General features: G+C 42.3%; 1 protein-coding gene across 1 annotated transcript in view; it reads left to right on the plus strand.

Annotated features, from left to right (window-relative positions):
• The window catches only part of LOC124790034 (integrin alpha-PS2-like), a 434,380-nt gene that overhangs the window by 162,373 nt on the left and 247,943 nt on the right, over positions 1-24,064 (plus strand). The window contains exon 2 of the mRNA XM_047257589.1: positions 2,609-2,736. Within this exon, the coding sequence (XP_047113545.1) occupies positions 2,609-2,736 (128 nt within the window). The remainder of the gene's footprint in view (positions 1-2,608; positions 2,737-24,064) is intronic.

The following is a 24,064-nucleotide window of genomic DNA, read 5'->3' on the forward strand; positions in this document are numbered from 1 at the left end:
GACCGCTCCAACACAAGTCAAGCGCTGCACTGCCCTGTCCGAACTCCAGAACTCAAGTGCTCTGAGCGAGCTATAAAACATGACTGCTCTCTGCAAGCTACTAAACTCGACTTACTGCCAACACTGCTCTGACCTGCGATTCCATTGCAGCATAGATATTCCATATCGCAGACAGCGCGTGAGCAACCAATCGAAGTTACATCTGATCAAGTGCGATAGCGAATAGTAATGAACCCCTTACAACACGTTTACAAATTCGTGTATTCGACACGCGAAGCAGCTGCGCCCAGCGTACAAAAACTGCCCGAGATCATGTTTCTTACTCTGCATACTGCACTTATTTCTTTCTATGGTAGCTCTGAGGGGTGAAGTAGTGAAGGCAGCAGACGATCAAGTAGGTAAAAAGACGAGGGCTAATAGAAATCCTTGGGTAACAGAAGAAATATTGAATTTAATTGATGAAAGGAGAAAATATAAAAATGCAGTAAATGAAGCAGGAAAAAACGAATAGAAACGTCTCAAAAGTGAGATCGACAGGAAGTGCAAAGTGGCTAAGCAGGGATGGCTAGAGGACAAATGTAAGGATGTAGAGGCCTATCTCACTAGGGGTAAGATAGATACTGCCTACAGAAAAATTAAAGAGACCTTTGGAGATAAGAGAACGACTTGTATGAATATCAAGAGCTCACATGGAAACCCAGTTCTAAGCAAAGAAGGGAAAGCAGAAAGGTGGAAGGAGTATATAGAGGGTCTATACAAGGGCGATGTACTTGACGACAATATTATGGAAATGGAAGAGGATGTAGATGAAGATGAAATGGGAGATATGATACTGCGTGAAGAGTTTGACAGAGCACTGAAAGACCTGAGTCGAAACAAGGCCCCCGGAGTAGACAACATTCCATTGGAGGTACTGACGGCCTTGGGAGAGCCAGTCCTGACAAAACTCTACCATCTGGTGAGCAAGATGTATGAAACAGGCGAAATACCCTCAGACCTCAAGAAGAATATAATAATTCCAATCCCAAAGAAAGCAGGTGTTGACAGATGTGAAAATTACCGAACTATCAATTTAATAAGTCACAGCTGCAAAATACAAACACCAATTCTTTACAGACGAATGGAAAAACTAGTAGAAGCCAACCTCGGGGAAGATCAATTTGGATTTCGTAGACACACTGGAACACGTGAGGCAATACTGACCTTACGACTTATCTTAGAAGAAAGATTAAGAAAAGGCAAACCTACGTTTCTAGCATTTGTAGACTTAGAGAAAGCCTTTGACAATGTTAACTGGAATACTCTCTTTCAAATTCTGAAGGTGGCAGGGGTAAAATACAGGGAGCGAAAGACTATTTACAATTTGTATAGAAACCAGATGGCAGTTATAAAGAGTCGAGGGGCATGAAAGGGAAGCAGTGGTTGGGAAAGGAGTGAGACAGGGTTGTAGCCTGTCCCCGATGTTATTCAATCTGTATATTGAGCAAGTAGTAAAGGAAACAAAAGAAAAATTCGGAGTAGGTATTAAAATTCATGGAGAAGAAATAAAAACTTTGAGGTTCACCGATGACATTGTAATTCTGTCAGAGACAGCAAAGGGCTTGGAAGAGCAGTTGAACGGAATGAACAGTGTCTTGAAAGGAGGATATAAGATGAACATCAACAAAAGCAAAACAAGGATAATGGAATGTAGTCAAATTAAATCGGGTGATGCTGAGGTAATTAGATTAGGAAATGAGACACTTAAAGTAGTAAAGGAGTTTTGATATTTAGGGAGTAAAATAACTGATGATGGTCGAAGTAGAGAGGATATAAAATGTAGACTGGCAATGGCAAGGAAAGCGTTTCTGAAGAAGAGAAATTTGTTAACATCGAGTATAGATTTAAGTGTCAGGAAGTCGTTTCTGAAAGTATTTGTATGGAGAGTAGCTATGTATGGAAGTGAAACATGGACGATAACTAGTTTGGACAAGAAGAGAATAGAAGCTTTCGAAATGTGGTGCTACAGAAGAATGCTGAAGATAAGGTGGGAAGATCATGTAACTAATGAGGAGGTATTGAATAGGATTGGGGAGAAGAGGAGTTTGTGGCACAACTTGACTAGAAGAAGGGATCGGTTGGTAGGACATGTTTTGAGGCATCAAGGGATCACAAATTTAGCATTGGAGGGCAGGGTGGAGGGTAAAAATCGTAGAGGGAGACCAAGAGATGAATACACTAAGCAGATTCAGACGGATGGAGGTTGCAGTAGGTACTGGGAGATGAAGAAGCTTGCACAGGATAGAGTAGCATGGAGAACTGCATCAAACCAGTCTCAGGACTGAAGACTACAACAACAACATGGTTGTTTCATAATTTCAAAGATGTTTTCACAGATACATGAAAATGATTTTTTTTTCAATAGTCCACGACAAACCTAGTTCATTTTTTGTTTTCATTTTTAATACAAAACTGACAAATGAATACCCGGAAAATGACGGGTTTCTCAGCTACTAGAGCCATATAACATGCGTGCGATGGCTACACGGCGAGCATTGGTAGCCCCACAGAAGGAGGTCAGGAGGATTAGCTGCTGCGTGGGTGTAGACAGTGGTGCGTCTTGTTGCAGGGTGCTGGTGGGCGCTCCCGCCGACGACACCTCGCGGTACCAGCCGGGGGTGGTGAGGGGTGGCGCCGTCTACCGCTGCGACGTGCGCGCCGACGACTACTGCCAGCAGATGCCCTTCGACAGGAACGGTACGTCAGCCCGCCCCTATCCAGCCAAAAGGCTCTTAGTTGCCACTAAGTGTGACTGCTCTTCAGAGAAATTGCTGTCTAACAGTCTGACATTTTCTCTTCTCAATAAAGAGTAAGCTTTCGATTGACTCTGTTTCATTGGTATTCTAGTGATGTCAACACCCATCCTTCATATAAAGGTCTTGATAAAGTTTTTCGCGTTTTATCATATACCGGCCCCTAAATTTGTTCCCTCCACTAATGTTAACAGTACCAATGCAGTTTGACAAATATCAATCTTTTTGCCCATTACCGTGGAGACATTCTCACGATTCGCAGTGCTACAAATTTTTATCATTTCACGACCCTCTGTGTACACCAGCGTACCAATTCACCCATCTCACTCAATTGCTTCCAGTTTTCAGTACCTACACATAAAGCCATAAACAGATGTGCTGTAAGTGGCGCCCTTAAAATTGTTTACGGCGTTATGTGTAGCCACTGAAGACTGGGAGCAACTGTTGGGATGGGTGATTTTATACGCTGATGTACATAGAGAGCCATAAAGTAATTGTAACAGCGACAGTTGTCTTCACGCTACGGGCAGTCTCTCCAGAAAACACAGAGTAATGCCTGGTGATGAATCCACTGCTTGCTGCCACCTAAAAGAAAGCCCTTTCTCCTCTCTACAAATCCTGGCCACACTGTACATCGCCAGCCTATACAAATGTTCCTATCGCGAACGGTGAAAGACTTTCAAAAACGTTTTGTTTCGTAAAACCTACAAAACCTCCCAGCAAAACCTGATCCTAGCGACTCAGTAGCCTTACTCCGTCTTCAGCAAGGCACCCCAATCCGTCCTAACCCACCCATTCTCACACACTTCTACAACACTCCTATCCCTCCCCAGCACTTAAATACCGTGCAAAAGTTGAGCCCAACATTATTCACACCGCCTTTCCTTACAACTGAGAAAAACGCTGTTCCGACGTCATTGTCTCCAAATCAAATGGTTCAAATGGCTCAGAGCACTATGGGGCTTAGCACCTGAGGTCAACAGTCCCCTAGAATTTAGAACTACTTAAACCTGACTAACCTAAGGACATCACACACATCCATGCCAGAGGCAGGATACGAACCTGCGACCGTAGCAGTCGCGCGGTTCCAGACTGAAGGGCCTACAACCGCTCGGACACAGCGGCCGGCTTATTGTCTCTGTGTATCTTGAAAACGCTGCTGTCCAGGTATGGCGTTCGGTCTTCTTTTCAGACTACAAATACATGCACTTCCAGTCAATTACGTCTGACATAGCTTCCTTCTGAAACACAACCCCTCTTCTGTCACCCTCAAGCCTATCCAGTCTATCTTCCTTTTGCAGGAATTCTCCGAGTATCAGTTATGCATCCCCTCCTGTACCTCGTGTACACAGGACCTGCTACCTACCTTCATCAGTTTGTTCCAATGTTCCCCCGACACCGCCTTCTTTGTCCTCCAGCCAACCTTCCAAGCTTCTCAACAGTCCCACCAGATTCATCTCAATGTGTAACCTCCGACACATCAAAATAAATCCTGACAAATCGCAGTCAGTAATCGCTGGACGTACGTACTTACCCTTGATTCGGTCTCTCAAACTTCCACATCCACATCAATATGCTCCTCCCCCCCCCCCCTCCCCGCCCCCTGCATCCATACTACTACAACACTAATATATTTTGGACTAACGCTATATCAGAAAGTATTTAATCATCCAAAAAAAGCCCATAATACACTAAAATTACCAATAATGCTTACAGGCTATAAATGCTGATTATGTCTCCGCACTTTCAAAATTTTGCAGTGGTTAAACACTGGACTCGCATTCGGGAGGACGACGGTTCAATCCCGCGTCCGGCCATCCTGATTTAGGTTTTCCGTGATTTCCCTGAATCGCTCCAGGCAAATGCCGGGATGGTCCCTTTGAAAGGGCACGGCCGACTTCCTTCCCAGTTCTTCCCTAATCCGATGAGACCAATGATCTCACTGTCTGGTCTCCTTCCCCTAACAACCCAACCCAACTTTCAAAATTTTCTTTATAACTGTAGGAAAACTATGTGTTTTGAAATATCACAGCCAGAACTACCGGCGATTTCTCTCATTGGATATTGCTGCAAAAGTAGGAGTGAAGATGATGATACAGATGCTAATACTTCCAGCAAATACAGAAGGAGACAGTGGACAACAGTAGTTACGTGAGAAGCGGGAGACGGTAAAAATCTGGATGGAAACGTGCAGACAATTCCTTTCTGAATGAAGTAAATATTTGGTCTTGTGACATAGTATTACTAATATTATTTCGTAATAATTGTTCAAAAACTTATCAGTATTGCAGTGTTCGGTATTTTATTGGGGATTAGTCGTTATACAGGGTGCGACAGCGTTCATAGTAGGATATTAAAAACACACCATCAGGCTGTCACTGTAATTTATTTATTACTTCTTATGCCAATTAATAATTAAAGGTATGCCATTTACTAATGTGTAAGTCATTGTCTATTGCGTGGATTACTTTTTGAATATGACTCCTGTCAAATGATGCCCCCTGTGCACAACACATTCATCTAGGCGGCGGTGGAAGCTTTCCGTAACACGGTGTAACGTATTCCCTGGGACTTCAACTCAGGAATGGTGGCACAACGTGTTCGGAACACTTCTTGCTTCAGGTAGTCCCAAAGGAAAAAGTCTGCACATGAAAGGTCAGGTGAGCGAGGCGGCCAGTAAATGTCAGTAAAACGGGAAATTACTCTACCGGGAAATGTCTGTCGTAAGAAATCCACGCAAATTCTGGCCACCATTCCTGACTTAAAGGATCGCATCAGAACTGCTGTCAGGAATGTCCCAGGGAATACGTTACGAGTTATGGAAAGCTTCCAACGCCGCCTAGATGAATGTGTTGTGCAGAGGGGGCATCATTTGACAGGAGTCATATTCAAAAAGTAATCCACGCAATGGACAATGACTTACAAGGGAACCTCCCCATCGCACCCCCCTCAGATTTAGTTATAAGTTGGCACAATGGATAGGCCTTGAAAAACTGAACACAGATCGATCGAGAAAACAGGAAGAAGGTGTGTGGAACTATGAAAAAATAAGCAAAATATACAAACTGGGTCGTCCATGTGTAATATAGGCAATTTTAAGGGCAGTGTGAGACGAGGAGCGCCGTGGTCCCGTGGTTAGTGTGAACAGCTGCGGAACGAGAGGTCTTTAGTTCAAATCTTCCCTCGACCGAAAATTTTAACTTTTTATTTTCAGTTTATGTGACAAACTCTTATGTTTTCATCACTTTTTTTGGAGTGATTATTACATCCACAAGAAAACCTAAATCGGGCAAGGTAGAAGAATCTTTTTACCCATTAGCCAAGTGTACTAGTTAGGTGGGTCGACAACATATTCCTGTCATGTGACGCACATGCTGTCACCAGAGTCGTATAGAATATATCAGACGTGTTTTCCTGTGGAGGAATCGGCTGACCTATGATCTTGCGATCAAATGTTTTCGGTTCCCATTGGAGAGGCACGTCCTTTCGTCAACTAATCGCACGGTTTTGCGGTGCGGTCGCAAAACACAGACACTAAACTTATTACAGTGAACAGAGACGTCAATGAACGAACGGACAGATCATAACTTTGCGAAAATAAAGAAAGCAAAATTTTCAGTCGGGGGCAGATTTGAACTAAAGACCTCTCGGTCCGCAGCTGTTCACGCTAACCACGGGACCACGGCGCTCCTCGCCTCATATTGGCCTTAATATTGCCTATCTTACGCATGGACGACCCAGTTTGTATATTTTGCTTATTTTTTCATAGTACCACACAATTTCTTCCTGTTTTCTCGATTGATCTGTGTTCAGTTTTTCAAGGGCTATCCACTGTGCCAACTTATGACTAAATCTGAGGGGGGTGCGATGGGGATGTTCCCTCGTTAGACATTAGTAAATGGCATACCTTTAACTATTAATTGACGTAAGAGGTAATAAATAAATTTCAGTTACTGCCTTATGGTGAGTTTTTAATATCCTACTATGAACGCTGCCGCACCCTGTATAATAAATTTAATACTACACAGATCGTTAAAATCGTTTCTCATTTACTGCATAGCCCACTGAGGCATCCTTTTAAAATGGAAGTGTATCGTGATTTTTACATTATATGGTTCGAAAATAAGGTACAGAAAACGTTTTCTGTAATTTCATATCACATCATAAATTTATTAGAGCCGGAATAATATATCTAACATACATTACACAGAGACGGGAGATGTTCCCCAAAGCTTAATGGCTACTAACTTCAAAGATGGATATCCAATCAGTAAACACTGAAAGAGTTCAGATTTCTTGGTATTGAAAGTATTTTTTTCTGGACGGTTCTTATTATTTCCAGAACAAAGAACTATGTGTCGATCTTTTACTAATTCTGCCTCTCGTCGCACACATATACTGCTTGGCAATAGAATGTTTCATTTGCCCCCATACTTAAACACCTAATCATGTGTGAATGGCATTTGCTTTAATCTGCTATCAAATAATATATTAGAAGCGCTGATTTATCGCCACTTAGCAAAAGCTATCCCCTGTTATACTCGATGGATGACTGCATGTCTTCTTGAGAGGCCACCTAATTATTCACATTGCGTGAAGTCTGCGGAAAACATGACGGCCGCCAGAGGATATACCATACTTTCAGTGTCGTACCCTTGAAGGGATTTACACATATACTCTTTAAATGTGCAGTTATTTGTCCAAATCTAGACCTGTACAGTTACCTGAACTGAATAAGTGTACGCTACATTCAGTTTTACCCTCAATTATGTTCAGACTTCCGTGTTCCGCGAAGCGCTCGTGACAACAAAGTGACAGAAAAAGGACAGATACAGTATGCTCTGGGGTTACAGCTGTCTTATTTCTTAACTCTTTGGGAACTGTTTGTTTCCTTCTATAAAGTATCACGTGTCGTATCAGTCTTCGGAAGTTGGTTTTTCTACTAAAATATCGTACGCGGTCGCTTTCCTTTACACGATTGGCATATGAAGCACATTCTGTATAAAACGTTCGGAAGGATTTGGGTAGTAGTTTTCCCACAAAGGTCAAGATAGGAACAGGCTGAGTTTCAGGTGACTAGTGGCGACGACAAGACTGTGCGAACTGTACAATTATCAGAGGGAACTAAGCAGTTCATCGTCGTGAAAGACTAACCTGTGGCGTAGGCGAGTGGCCTGCTTAAAGTTGCAATCGTGCAGTTACCGATCCTTTACTGCGAGTAACAATCGGCCACAGTCACTTCCTTCTGGTAACTAGTATATAGTTGGCCTTCTAGAAGATTCAAGAAGGGCCTTCTAGAAGATTCAAGAAGGAGCAGTCTTGCGCCAACGGGCGGGAAGTATTAGATTGCGCGTGCTTGGGGGACGGGAGGAGAAACAGTCAGAGTTGGACGAGCGGCCGAGGGCGACGGTCGGGATGCGGCGAAAGTGTCGGAGAAAGTTGAAGTCGTCAAAGAAATACTAGTTTATGATTTCGAAAAGTGGTATGAATAGAGTAAGTCTTTATGTGAACGTGGGAGAAATTTGGTACGTTTATAAGTGTAACAGCGGAAGTTATAAGTGGAAAAAAGAAATGTGGAATATTACGCGAGTAGCAATCACAGATACCACGTGGCAATTTGGATACTGTTAAGGTAACCGCCGATATTATTGGGTATCCGAAGAAGTCATATCATTTATTGAGTGGGCTAGAGGGACAGTTAAATATTTCTGAACGTAATTTACAAGGTGAATCTTTTCATTGTGGCTAGACAGAATGTGTACTATGGGACTAGGTATGACAGACCAGAGGCTACACACTTTTTCAAAGATAAATAAACTTCAATTGATTGACTTTCATAATTCCTGTACTGTCGTTAAATATAGATCCCTGTAAGCGTAGGAAGCAGTGCGTAGGTCGATTCACGCACAGGATAAAAAATTCAATACACATGTACTTATATGGACGTAAACGCCTCCCCTGACTCTCGTCCGATTGTCGGAAACAAACATTAAAATAACCGTCTCCAGTATTCGTAAGATTTATCAATCAGACATGACGTCACAGTTTAATAAAAGATGTATTGGGCATTTGAAAAAGAGAGTGGGCTGCTAAAGTTCTGACTCGTTGCAAAGTGAGGGTAATTTGAGCCAAATAAGAGGCGAACTGATAATGGAGCAGGGGGAGTCCCAATTAGGAATATTTTGGTGGGATTTCCTGTTCTGGCATTTGCCTTACAACCAAGGAAGACATCCCATAAACTGTGGTCAGAACCGGGACAGGGGGACAGGTTTAAGTTAATATTGGGACAATATGGTCCAGACAAGTACACTAGTTGATCACAAATATCCGGACCCACTTAAGTAATGCCGGCCGGTGTGGCCGTGCGGTTCTAAGCGCGTCAGTTTGGAACCGCGTGACCGCTACGGTCGCAGGTTCGAATCCTGCCTCGGGCATGGATGTGTGTGATGTCCTTAGGTTAGTTAGGTTTAAGTAGTTCTAAGTTCTAGGGGACTGATGACCTCAGTAGTTAAGTCCCATAGTGCTCAGAGCCATTTGAACCACTTAAGTAATGCGAAACTGACCAGTAGATGTTACGACAGCCGTATCCGCTAGTATAAAAAGAGGCAGCGAGTATTGTGTTGTTAAGTAGAGAAGTTGTGGTAGCATAATGGGACTGTTGGAGAGCTCAGGGACTACGAAAGTAGACTTGTCATTGGATTTAACGTGGCTAACAAATCCATAAGGAACATTTGAACCCTTCTACAACCACCCAAGCCGAGCGTTGGTGATATTGTCAAGTGGAAACGCGAAGCAACAGTCACCGCAAAACCTAAGGACATCACACACATCCATGCCCGAGGCAGGATTCGAACCTGCTACCGTAGCAGTCGCGCGGTCCCGCACTGAAGCGCCTAGAACCTCTCGGCCACAGCGGCCGGCCGGCTGTTGTATAAAATCACACTAAACCAGCGGAAGGAATCACTCGTGCGTTCCAAAGTGATTTCAGCAGTCCAGCTATCTCAATAGCTGGGCGTAAGGAGGTAAGGAGAATAGGGTGCAATGGTCGAGCAGCTCCTCATAATTCCTGTAGTCAGTGTAAAGTGAAGCATGAGGTTGTGTAAAGAGCACCGCCACTGGACAGTGGAAAACTGTAAACGCATGATTTGGAGATATGAATTACTCTATACTCTGTGGCGATGCGATGAAAGGGTTTGGTGGTTGTCTGGAGAACGTTACCTGCCATCGTGTATAGTGCCAACAGTGAAATATAGAGGCGTTGTTCTTACAATACGCGACATTGCAATCCGTCATAAAGCAGCATCTGGGTGGTAATGGTTTGTAGATAGTAACATTCCTGAAATGGACTGGCCTGTCCAAAGTCTCAAACCGAGCCCAGTGGAACACTTTTGGATGAGTTAGAACGTAGACTTCGCTCCTGAACTCCAGCGTTGAACTCCATTATCTTCTCTGGTTTCGGTTCATGAGGAAGAATGGGCTGCCATTGCTCCACAGACATTCAAACATCTCATCGAAAGTGTCTTCAGCAGATTGCAAGCCGCCATAATGGCGAAGGGTAGACACACCACTAATTGGTATCCAGATACTTTTGATCAAATAGGGTATCTGAAAGTCTAAATTGTGTGTGTTCGTTTAAGTGCATACAGAGCAAAGTCAGGTGACGTGATTGACGGGCAGCTGTTGCCTGCCGAAAATTTGGCCAGTCTCTCAAAGTCCACACGAAAATTCGGCTGAAGTCCTTCCTGCTTGGCGATCTCGGGTTATGGAGTCGGCTTCTCACACAATCACTTCCATCTCGAGACGCATCGTTTACGGGTTGCCCATTAGCTCCATCTGATAACGACACCGCTCGACACAACATGACCACCACACAAATTCGCAGCTCTGAGCCTCGCGGGCTGCTGCTGCCGTACGCTGAGAGGTCTCTGGTCCCGAGTCCCTCCATTGCTGGGACCAAGGTCAGGCGGACGGCCGTAATGACAAGCCTGCTGCCTGCTGCTGCTACTTAGTCGTCACCTCAGGCAACCGAAACGCGCTCTGCCCAACTGTGGAGCAATTTGCTAAAAGCAAACGATTTCTTTCGTAATGCTTCTATAATTAAAATATCTAGGGGCAGTAGTTCAGTGCCATCAATACCGCGTCAAATAACTGTTCTCTTTCAACAATTCCTGTGACAGATCCGTGTAAAAAAAGATTCGTCCTCCATGAGATAAAAAGTCCAGGGGTTCTTACAACTTTGGAAAGATACATTTTTTAAACGTGGCGTTTTCTTGTCGTCTTTTCAGATACAAATTACGAAATTTATGAATTTATAATTCCGAGAAACGTAATACAGTCACTTGAACGTATCGATCGAATGGAAACCTGAAATCAATCGAACATCTGCAATATTACTTCGGTGGGTGACTCGTCAGTATCGCTGTTTGGTGTCTGTTCAGCTGTCGTAAGGTAACATGCATCCATTGCGCTGATCTCTCCTCAGCTGGATCTGTCACCAGACAGCTTTCCACCCGCGTGACATGCGGAACGCAAAATTTCTTTATATGTCAGGAAGAACAGATACCATCGGTGACCACACAGCGCTCTAGAATCAAATAATCAAGACCTTACGCTGCCACGAGCGTTTATATACTTCAATGGGGTGAGTTGAAAATGTGTGCCCTGACCGGGACTCGAACCTGGGATCTCCTGCTTACTTGGCAGACGCTCTATCCATCTGAGCCACGAGGGCACAGCGGATAGTGCGACTGCAGGGACTTAGCCCTTGCACGCTCCCCGTGAGACTCACATTCCCAACTTAATGTCCACGCACTACGTTCGTAGTGCCCCTACCCATTACACTCATTACTCGCGGCAGACAATCTTACCGAGTCCCGTAAGAGTTCGGGCAATACGTGTGCATCCGCGGACATGTCCGAAAGAACAGATACCATCTCCATATATAGTTAAGGCTAACCGGCCATTGACCTCCTCCTTCTGTGCGGATGCACACGTATCGCCCGAACTCTTACGGGACTCGGTAAGATTGTCTGCCGCGAGTAATGAGTGTAATGGGTAGGGGCACTACGAACGTAGTGCGTGGACATTAAGTTGGGAATGTGAGTCTCACGGGGAGCGTGCAAGGGATAAGTCCCTGCAGTCGCACTATCCTGTGTGCCCTCGGTGGCTCAGATGGATAGAGCATCTACCATGTAAACAGGAGATCCCGGGTTCGAGTCCTGGTCGGGCACACATTTTCAAATGTCCCCGTTGGTATATATCAACGCCTGTCGACAGTGCAAGGTCTTGATTTATTATCATTTGGCAAAATTTCTTATCTCCATTTCATGTCCATACAGACTCAATCTCCTTTTTAAGAGGGTAACTCAAATTAAAACATTAATTAATTACTTGTATGCAAATGAGGTAATACATAACAATTACAGGTATGTCACATTTCGACGTAGTCCTCATAACATGTAATGGATGCATTCTACAGTTTCGGAAATGTGTGGATAACTCTGAGAACAACTCTTTGGGTTGTCGATGCAGTCTCTAGTGCAGTTTTCACCTCTTCATCACTTCTGAAATGCTTTCCACCTAACTCTTGTTTGAGCCATCCGAACATACGTAAGTCACTCGGGGCGTGGTCAGGCCAGTGACGTGGATGTTTGAGACATTCATATTTCATAACATGTATTGTTGCTACGGTTGGACGGGCTGTATGGTTACGAGCATCGTCTTGCTGCAACAAAACATCTCCAGTCAGAAATTTCTCGTCATTTCCTCCTGATTGCGAGGCGGAGGTGATTTCGTAGCAGATTTTAATGTAAATTACTGGTCGCTGTTAATCCCCTCTCCATGTAATACTCCAAAATGACCCGTTTCGCATTCCAAATGAGAGTGAACATAAATTTACGTGCCGATGGTTGAGTGCGGATTTTTTTTGTCGTTGCTTTTGTTTTGGCGAAGAGCTATAGCGTCAGCTCTTTATCGATTTCTTCGTTTCAGGTTTCATTTTCATATCAATTCTGTCAAGAGATTCATTGGCCTCGATCTGCATATTTATCACAGGCACCAATGCGACTATCTCTCAAGTCAGCATTCATCTAACGTGGTTTCCATCTTGAGGAGACAATACTGATACGCAGCACATCACGGACAGTAACACCCAAAACAGTGGCTGTTCATTTACAGTAATACGCCTCCCTTCTCTTTCGTTGCAGCATTGCTTCCTTTCGTCAGTATGCGGTATTCCCGGCCCGGGCGCGGAGTGTCTTTCACAGAAGTTACGACTCTTAAACTTCCTGCACGACTCGTACACTGGGCGCAGGGACACTCATAAATTACCGTACAGTGCTTTCATGCTAAGACGCATTTCCACAGCTTTAACAGCTTCACCACAGGCCACTGCTCCAACGCGGTGCAAGTCGACAATGGAGTGGCCGTCTGTTCACTGACACAACTTCCCTTTGCGTGATGCAACAAAAGGCTGCAAACTGTTGGTAATTTGTCGAAACATAAGGATAACTCGTGCCAACTGCCAAATCGATATTACACTTTTTAAGACTTTTATTGTACTTTTAAGGTTTTCATTTGAATCTGCTCGTTGTTGTTATTGTGGTCTTCAGACCGAAGACTGGTTTGATGCAGTTCTCCATTCTGCTCTATCCTGTGCAAGCCTCTTCACCTCTGAATAACTATTGCAACCTACATCCTTCTGAATTTTCTTACTATATTCATCTCTTAGTCTCCCTCTACGATTTTTACCCCTTACAATTCCCTCCAATACTAAACTGGTGATCTCTTGATGTCACAGAATGTGTCCTACCAAATGATCCCTTCTTCTAGTCACGTTGCGCCACAAATTTCTTTTCTTCCCAATTCTGTTCAGTATCTCCTCGTTAGTTACGTGATTTACCCATCTAATCTTGAGCATTCTTCTCTAGCACCACATTCCAAAACCTTCTATTCTCTTCTTTTCTAATCTGTTTATCGTCCATTTCTCAGTTCCATATATGGCTACACTTCATAGAAATAATTCAGAAAAGACTTCCTAACTCTTGAATCTGTATTAAATAGTAACTCTTTTCTTGACATTGCCAGTATACATGTAATATCCTCCCTACTTCGACCATCATCAGTCATTTTGCTGCCCAAATAACAGAACTCATCTACTAATTCAAGTGTCTCAACCTAATTCTTTCAGCATCGCCTATTTTAATTCGACTATATTTAATCATCCTTGTTTTGCTATTGTTGATGTTCATTTTATATCCTCCTTTCAAGGCATTATCCATTCCGTTCAACTGTCCTTCTAATCGTTTGCTGTCTCTAACGGAATTACAATGTCATCGACAAACCTCAAATTTTTTGTTTCTTCTCCCTAAACTTTAATTCCAAATCCAAATTTTGCTTTGCTTTCCTTTACTTCTTCCTCAACCTGCAGACTGAATAACAACAGGGACAGGCTGCAATTCTGTCTCAACTCTTCCCAACCACTTCCAACCTGCAGACTGAATAACAACGGGGACAGGCTGCAATTCTGTCTCACTCTCTTCCCAACCACTTCTTCCCTTTCATGCCCCCTCCTCTCGACTCGTATAGCTGTCGTCTGGTTTCTATACAAGTTGTAAATAGCCTTTAGGTCCATGTATTTTACCCCTACTATCTTCAGAATGTAAAGAAAGTATTCTAGTCAACATTGTCAAAAGCGATACAACAATACTTGTGTTGTTACGGAAAACGACGCAATGTTCCTTCGGGCATTGTATCGTTTTTCTTGACGACACAGCCACTGCAGTACTGTATTTATCCGTCGATACCACGCAGCGACTTTCAAAATGGCTCTGAGCACTATGGGACTTAACATCTGAGGTCGTCAGTCCCCTGGACTTTGAACTACTTAATCCTAACTAACCTAAGGACATCACACACATCCATGCCCGAGGCAGGATTCGAACCTGCGACCGTAGCAGCAGCGCGGCTCCAGACGGAAGCGCCTAGAACCGCTCGGCCACAACGGCCGGCGCAGCGACTTTCAATTAAAACGTCCTCCCTTGTATGGGAATGGATCATGTGTATAAGAGTACAGGTTGTGACGCACGAACGACAACATATGCAGGTTTGGGTCTGGTCGTGAGTCGTGCACGGATAGGTGAAGTGGTTAAGGCGACCGCTGGTGTAAAGCGGGAAATCTGGGTGCAAATTCTGGTCCGGGACAAATTTTCATTGTAATCATTTACTTACACGGGTGATGGTTGTTAGTATTCGCAGCTGTGACTACATTTCATGTAGTGTCAAAAACTTTCTCTAAGTCTACAAATGTTGTAAACATAAGTTTGCCTTTCCTTAATCTGTATTCTGAGATAAATCGTATATACAGTATTGCCTTCTGTGTTCCTACATTTCCCCGGAATCCAAACTAAACTGCTCTTCCTCGAGGTTGACTTCTATCAGAGTTTTATTCGTTCTTCTGTAAATAATTGGTGTTAGTATTTTGCGACCACGATGTATTAACACTAGAATCGCCGGATCTAGTACTATACTTAGAACCGCCGATGTGGTCAAAATGACCACTTTCTTTGTAAGTACATGCTGTGCTGTTTAATGTAAATATTAATAACCTTGATAACAATGTATCACTTTCATTACGTTTAATAACAGTATTATTGTATTTTACAACAACAATGGGAACATAATATTACTAATATTAAAGAACATGGTTCACAATATTTATCTGCAACCATACTAATTGTATTGCAGTAGTTTTAAAATTAATAGAAATTAATCTTACGTGGAGAAACTAAGTACCTATGAATATGTTAAGAGAAAAACCTATCATAAAATACGACCATGTATAGTACCTAATCCTACTTACAAGCATTACAAACTACTGTCTTTATTACTTTATATGTACACGGCCCACAAACATATTTCTAGCATTTACTGCACACTCATTTGTCTTGTTTCTGCATTTCCTCGTTTGGCATAGTTTTCTTACTTTCGCAGGAATTTCCGCTTCTTCTCTTTCTTCATTACCATCCTCCTTTTATTCCTTTTCTTTTCCATCCCTTGGCACCCTTTGCTGATTTCTGGTTTCCACATAGGCTCTACGTAATTCTTCTGCTAGATTTAGGATGAAATTCCTCCTACTTATTTTGATCCCTGTCACTAGCTTGAAAATGATCCCTGCGTTGATGGCTGCTAAATCAAGGATATTGTGAAATACGTGTACAGGCCATCGACGAGTACCAGAGCGGACAGAATATTTCCTCAGCATCTGGTCCAAGACATCTACAGCAAATTTTGTGCTATTGTATTTCAACATCTGTGTGCATGGTGCTATACAGAAGAACATTTTTGTTCTTTTTCCCTTGGCAAACAGTCAGAGTACCACCTTCACTTTTCAAGAGAACAGACGTATAAAGAGGAGTTTTCATTTTTTTTTTATAGTGTTCGGAATTTCTTTTCTTGCACGGTTGATAGTGTCGACAAGACTAGTTTTCTCTTTTTCCAGTCTCTCCCCAAGTGTGACCGTAGTGAAAAAATTATCAGTAGTCACATTTCGCCCCTTATTGCGATATGGAGCTACCAACTTCATTACTACTTGTTCTGGAAGTTTCCCATTAGGTGCCCTCTGTTCGTTCTTTCCTACATAAGGGAACCCATTACAAAAATATTTTGTTTCTACATACGCTAGAAGCCAGAATTTGATTCCGAATTTATCAGGCTTATTCGGCATATATTGCAAATACGGACACCTGGTTCTGCTGGGGAAAAGTTGTTCGTCCACAGTGACATTTGATCCAGGTACGTAATTCAAATGACAGTTTTCTATAAAATGGTTCCAGGTAGTTGATATAAGTGCAAATTTGTCACTTTTCAAACGTTCCAACCATGTATTTTTTTCATTAAAACGGAGATATTTCAAAATTTCTCGAAACCTGTTTCTGCTCATTGTGTCAGTGAAAAATGGAGCTCCCCACTTTTTCGATCACAACTCATCTACTTCAATACATCTGGCACCTAGTACACCATGAACATATAATAAAGCAACTAATGCATCTAATTCTTGTAAATGCAAACTCCAGGAATCATTTCCAAGAAGCCGTTGTGTCTCTGCTTCTGTGCATTTCTTTATGTGTTTCAACATTGATTGATCAACTAAAAGGCGCCAGGCACTCGAAACATTATCATTTGAGACGTGCCACTTTGCGTGTGGAGTAGGTCTCCGTGTTTCTTTCAATATGTTCTGTTGACCTATCCTACCTGGAGTACTAACACCGAAGTCTGCTACAGTCCACTCTGTGATCCCATCCTTCCCCAGGAGTTTTGAGCCAGGTTCTGGAAGTGAACCCTCACTTCGTTCTCCTCTCCTACGTCGATTCTGTATTGGTCCACTTAAAGGAGGTGCAATTCTTTTTCTACCCAGGGTAGGTCCTTCTCTAGCATTGTTTATATTACTGCTTGGTCCTGATTCAGCAACTGCGTGAGGAAAGAGGCAATTAGAAAGCTACAACTTATTATAAAGATAACATAGCACACAATAAAATAGCAGTAACAGAAGTAGCTGTAGAAGTGTCAGCTCTATTATAATAGTGATCATTATTCATGTAGCAACAATAATAATAATATAAGTGAATGTAAATGACCCTCATCTTCAGTCTCGGAGCTGTCACTCTCCACATTAGCGACAGGTTGGTAATCTTCATCTGTAGAATCTTCCACAAGGTCCTCAACTTCAGGATCATTTTCAGCATCCGATTCATACAAAAGTGTGACAATTTCTTCATCTGAAAGTGGCCGTGCCCGTAGTTTGTATCGCTGTGACATCTGAGCCATGTCTACTGCTCTGAGACCAGTATTCAAATAATCAGTCTTGTTTATGCGAAACCCAATAGCAAACAATAAATGACATATTGCATTGTTGAGCTTTTAAATTCAAACAATGCGAATGAACTTCAGTAACCAACATATTTAGTACATTGTTGACGAGTGCTAAGAATAAATCCGGGGAGTGACGCACAACACTCTTTAAATAATCTGTTTTCAAATATACATGTAATGTGGTCAAAGTGACCACTCAGCGGTTTTAAGTATAAGTGGTCATTCAAACAAAACTAATGAAGATGAAATAAATATTGGACTATTTATATGATCTACATAAACATTTAGGAAAAGTCATTAACTCACAACAGCGTAGATTAGAAATTGACCGAATAATAACATGTTAAAATATAAAAAGTGGTCAAATTGACCACTCGGCGGTCCTAGTGTTAAACTGACAGTTCGGAAATATTCACACCTGCCATCATATGCGTTCTTCGGAATGTATGGAACCTTGATTACTGGTTTATGCCATCTTCAGAGCTAAAATTGAAATACAGGAAAGCTTGCACATGCAGCTAACCTTCAACCGCAAAAAAGTATCTAAAGCAGTTACACCCTCTTCTTTACATCCGAATCTATTGTCCATATTCCTTGTCCAAGCAAATCAGGACCTCACACAGACTCCTTCATTATCTTCAGGCTGTCGTTTGCAGCAGTGAAAGGAATTCATAAACTTGAAAACATTGCTGCGACTGATATAGTTAATTATTTAAAAGAAAACAGTAAATGCAGAGTGTTTCACATAGGAGGCAGGCTCTGTGACCGGCATGGTGCAGGAACCATTACAAAGGGGGGCGGCTTAGACCACTGGTGAGCCTGTGGCCCGTTTCTCGGACTCGGCCAGGTGGAGTATCGATTTTAGCTAATCTAGACGTAGAGAAGCGGCCTTGGAAGAAAATCGCGCCATGACTGGTGTGTCAGCGGCCCATTGAAATTATATGCGTAGACGCAAACTGGGACCTTACAAAGCAACGGCCGTACATCGACTGATCAGTTCAGATACTGTTGCTCGACGTCGATAGTGCAGCCTATTATTGAAGTCAGTGTATGATAGAGAGTCTGTTCCTGAAAAGTTATTTCTGACGAAACCTGGCTGCATTTATCGAGGTACATGAGCTCTGAGAATAATAGACGTAATAAATCTAAAAATCAGTTACATCAAGAGCCTCTGCATGAAATGAAAATAGGAGTGTGGTATGCAACTAGTGCAACAGAAATTATCGTACCGATCTCGTTCCATCAAACAAAAACTTCCGACAGTTATGTGCACAATATCCGACAATCTTTTTTTGAAAATTTCCAACTAATGAAAAGACTTTGCAGGACGATGCAAAATTATACTTCGCCAACGTGTCTACGACAGAGTTATCAGAACTTTCCTGTCGTCCAAAACACCTCGTAATACCGTCATAAATAAAAAATGTTCAAATGTGTGTGAAATCTTGAGGGATTTAACTGCTAAGATCATCAGTCCCCAAGCTTACACACTACTTAACCTAAATTATCCTAAGGACAAACACATACACTCATGCCCGATGGAGGACTCGAACCTTCGTCGTCATAAACGCATTGACGGTCTGTGCTCTTACATTGTCCTCCATGAAATAACCGCAGCTCTCAGACATTCGGTCATGTAAACTGGAGGACGGAAAGAAAGTAATGGGTAACACAGTAAATAGCTCAAAGACGAAGAAGAGAAGGAAATTCAGAAACTAGACAAATTAAGATGGGAGAAAGATTTACCGAAGGCTAAATAACGAACTGCGTAGGGAAACAGAGCAGGTAAGGAGAAAAATGGCCAGAATATAAGGGCGATGGATTGAGCAACTGGAGAAAAAGGGAAGATATGATTGAGTGAACAACAGAGTAAGGACTAAAACATGGAATCAAAACAGACCAGGAAGTGCAACGAAGGAAATTCAAGTAAAGACGTAAATGTAGTGTGCAAAGATCGCGAGGACATCCTCCAGAGATGAGGGGACAATTTAAAAGATTTATATGGCACATATCACAAACCAAAAACTCTGGAACTTGAGTCCTTGAACAGTGTGGATGATTATGACAAAGGGCCAACGATCATAATGGATGCAGTAAATAGTACAATAGCTGGAATGAAAAAGGGGAATGCAGTAGGTACAAATACGATACCAGGAGAAATACTAAAATGTTTGAAGCAAAAGGAGCAAGAGGAATGTTGAGGTAATATAACAAAACAAATGACAGTGGTGGATGCCAGAGAACTTTCTGGCGATACTAGTGATTCCACACCAAACAAACATGAAACTAAGAAATGAGGAATGTAGTGAGCATATAATGTTAAGAATAATTAATAAAAGCGTAAAAAAGGCAATGAAGGAGAATCTGAGTGGGGAGTAATTAGGTTTTAGTTGGAATACTGCCACAAGAGATCAAAATGGCGTCTCTTCTTTCGAACATATCCGAAAGAATATACATCACATACAAAATTTACTCTTCTAAGTTTCCATGGCATCTTTCGGCTGTAAAAATAGTTTACCAAGTCGTTCAGTCACTTGTATTATGTATACCTTGTGAATTGAAAAACGGCTGACAACGAAAATGAAAACTGTAGAATAATTTCGGTACATATTTCTCATTTACATGTGTTGTTGTTGTTGTGGTCTTCAGTCCTGAGACTGGTTTGATGCAGCTCTCCATGCTACTCTATCCTGTGCAAGCTTTTCATCTCCCAGTACCTACTGCAACCTACATCCTTCTGAATCTGCTTAGTGTACTCATCTCTTGGTCTCCCTCTACGATTTTTACCCTCCACGCTGCCCTCCAATACTAAATTGGTGATCCCTTGCTGCCTCAGAACATGTCCTACCAACCGAACCCTTCTTCTGGTTAAGTTGTGCCACAAACTTCTCTTCTCCCCAATCCTATTCAATACTTCCTCATTAGTTATGTGATCTACCCATATAATCTTCAGCATTCTTCTGTAGCACCACATTTCGAAAGCTTCTATTCTCTTACTGTCCAAACTATTTATCGTCCATGTTTCACTTCCATACATGGCTACACTCCATACAAATACTTTCAGAAACGACTTCCTGACACTTAAATCTATACTCGATGTTAACAAATTTCTCTTCTTCAGAAACGCTTTCCTTGCCATTGCCAGTCTACATTTTATATCCTCTCTACTTCGACCATCATTAGTTATTTTACTCCCCAAATAGCAAAACTCCTTTACTACCTTAAGTGTCTCATTTCCTAATCTAATTACCTCAGCATCACCCTACTTAATTAGACTACATTCCATTATCCTTGTTTTGCTTTTGTTGATGTTCATCTTATATCCTCCTTTCAAGACACTGTCCATTACATTCAACTGCTCTTCCAAGTCCTTTGCTGTGTCTGACGGAATTACAATGTCATCGGCGAACCTCAAAGTTTTTATTTCTTCTCCATGAATTTTAATACCTACTCCGAATTTTTCTTTTGTTTCCTTTACTGCTTGCTCAATATACAGATTGAACAACATCGGGGAGAGGCTACAACCCTGTCTTACTCCCTTCCCAACCACTGCTTCCCTTTCATGTCCCTCGACTGTTATAACTGCCATCTGGTTTCTGTACAAATTGTAAATAGCCTTTCGCTCCCTGTATTTTACCCCTGCCACCTTTAGAATTTGAAAGAGAGTATTCCAGTCAACATTTTCAAAAGCTTTCTCTAAGTCTACAAATGCTAGAAACGTAGGTTTGCGTTTCCTTAATCTTTCTTCTAAGATGAGTCGTAAGGTCAGTATTGCCTCACGTGTTCCAGTGTTTCTACGGAATCCAAACTGATCTTCCACGAGGTTGGGTTCTATTAGTTTTTCCATTCGTCTGTAAAGAATTCGTGTTAGTATTTTGCAGCTGTGACTTATTAAACTGATAGTTCGGTAATTTTCACAACTCTGTCAACACCTGCCTTCTTTGGAATTTGAATTATTATAGTCTTCTTGAAGTCTGAGGGTATTTCGCCTGTTTCATACATCTTGCTCACCAGATGATAGAGTTTTGTGAGGACTGGCTCTCCCAAGGCCGTCAGTAGCTCCAATGGAATGTTGTCTATTCCCGGGGCCTTGTTTCGACTCAGGTCTTTCAGTGCTCTGTCAAACTCTTCACGCAGTATCATATCTCCCATTTCATCTTCATCTACATCCTCTTCCATTTCCATAATATTGTCCTCAAGTACATCGCCCTTGTATAGACCCTCTATATTCTCCTTCCACCTTTCTGCTTTCCCTTCTTTGCTTAGAACTGGGTTTCCATCTGAGCTCTTGATATTCATACAAGTCGTTCTCTTATCTCCAAAGGTCTCTTTAATTTTCCTGTAGGCAGTATCTATCTTACCCCTAGTGAGATAGGCCTCTACATCCTTACATTTGTCCTCTAGCCATCCCTGCTTAGCCATTTTGCACTTCCTGTCGATCTCACTTTTGAGACGTTTGTATTCCTTTTTGCCTGCTTCATTTACTGCATTTTTACATTTTCTCCTTTCATCAATTAAATTCAATATTTCTTCTGTTACCCAAGGATTTCTACTAGCCCTCGTCTTTTTACCTACTTGATCCTCTGCTGCCTTCACTACTTCATCTCTCAAAGCTACCCATTCTTCTTCTACTGTATTTCTTTCCCCCATTCCTGTCAATTGTTCCCTTATGCTCTCCCTGAAACTCTGTACAACCTCTGGTTCTTTCAGTTTATCCAGGTCCCATCTCCTTAAATTCCCACCTTTTTGCAGTTTCTTCAGTTTTAATCTACAGGTCATAACCAATAGATTGTGGTCAGAGTCCACATCTGCCCCTGGAAATGTCTTACAATTTAAAACCTGGTTCCAAAATCTCTGTCTTACCATTATATAATCTATCTGATACCTCTTAGTATCTCCAGGGTTCTTCCATGTATACAACCTTCTTTCATGATTCTTAAATCAAGTGTTAGCTATGATTATGTTGTGCTCTGTGCAAAATTCTACCAGGCGGCTTCCTCTTTCATTCCTTAGCCCCAATCCATATTCACCTACTATGTTTCCTTCTCTCCCTTTTCCTACACTCGAATTCCAGTCACCCATGACTATTAAATTTTCGTCTCCCTTCACAATCTGAATAATTTCTTTTATTTCATCATACATTTCTTCATCAGAGCTAGTTGGCATATAAACTTGTACTATGGTAGTAGGTGTGGGCTTCGTATCTATCTTGGCCACAGTAATGCGTTCACTATGCTGTTTGTAGTAGCTTACCCGCATTCCTATTTTCCTATTCATTATTAAACCTACTCCTGCATTACCCCTATTTGATTTTGTGTTTATAAACCTGTAGTCACCTGACCAGAAGTCTTGTTCCTCCTGCCACCGAACTTCACTAATTCCCACTATATCTGACTTCAACCTATCCATTTCCCTTTTTAAATTTTCTAACCTACCTGCCCGATTAAGTATTTGACATTCCATGCTCCGATCCGTAGAACGCCAGATTTCTTTCTCCTGATAACGGCATCCTCTTGAGTAGTCCCCGCCCGGAGATCCGAATGGGGGACTATTTTACCTCCGGAATATTTTACCCAAGAGGACGCCATCATCATTTAATCATACAGTAAAGCTGCATGCCCTCGGGAAAAATTACGGCTGTAGTTTCTCCTTGCTTTCAGCCGTTCGCAGTACCAGCACAGCAAGGCCGTTTTGGTTATTGTTACAAGGCCAGATCAGTCAATCAGCCAGACTGTTGCCCTTGCAACTACTGAAAAGGCTGCTGCCCCTCTTCAGGAACCACACGTTTGTCTGGCCTCTCAACAGATACCCCTCCGTTGTGGTTGCACCTACGGTACGGCTATCTGTATCGCTGAGGCACGCAAGCCCCACCAACGGCAAGGTCCGTGGTTCATGGGGAGCATTTACATGTAGATAACTAAATGAGTTGAATGATAGCGCCTTTTAGGATCGCACCAAAGTAAATTTACAAAAACTATACATGGTAACTGGTTCTGGTGCAGTAAATTCTTATACCGAGCGCATTGTGCTGTGTTTGTGAAACCAGGAGGATGTAACACACAGAGGGAAGCTTTTTACAAAAGAGAGGAGGAAATTGCAATCATATGTTTTGTTGACATTTCGCTTCTTGTTGGAAGGATACTTTCTTAAAGAAGCAATTACGCAGACAGATGTATCTTTGGAGGTGATTGGTGGTCGGGTTTTCTTGGTGGAAAGAAGGGCAGAGCGTTCCTAGTGTCGAACTTCATGGCAATGAGACACTCTGCTCATCATAATCTCTGGTGTGATAAGAGCAAAGCTACCAGCTCCGCCATCTTAGGACAACCGAGAGTTTGAAGTTCAAATTCGTGATAGGTTTTGCAATGTTCCATGTTCGTCAATGCATCCTCAGAACCATAGGTTTT

Source organism: Schistocerca piceifrons, chromosome 3, assembly GCF_021461385.2.
Source record: "Schistocerca piceifrons isolate TAMUIC-IGC-003096 chromosome 3, iqSchPice1.1, whole genome shotgun sequence".
Lineage (NCBI taxonomy): Eukaryota > Metazoa > Arthropoda > Insecta > Orthoptera > Acrididae > Schistocerca > Schistocerca piceifrons.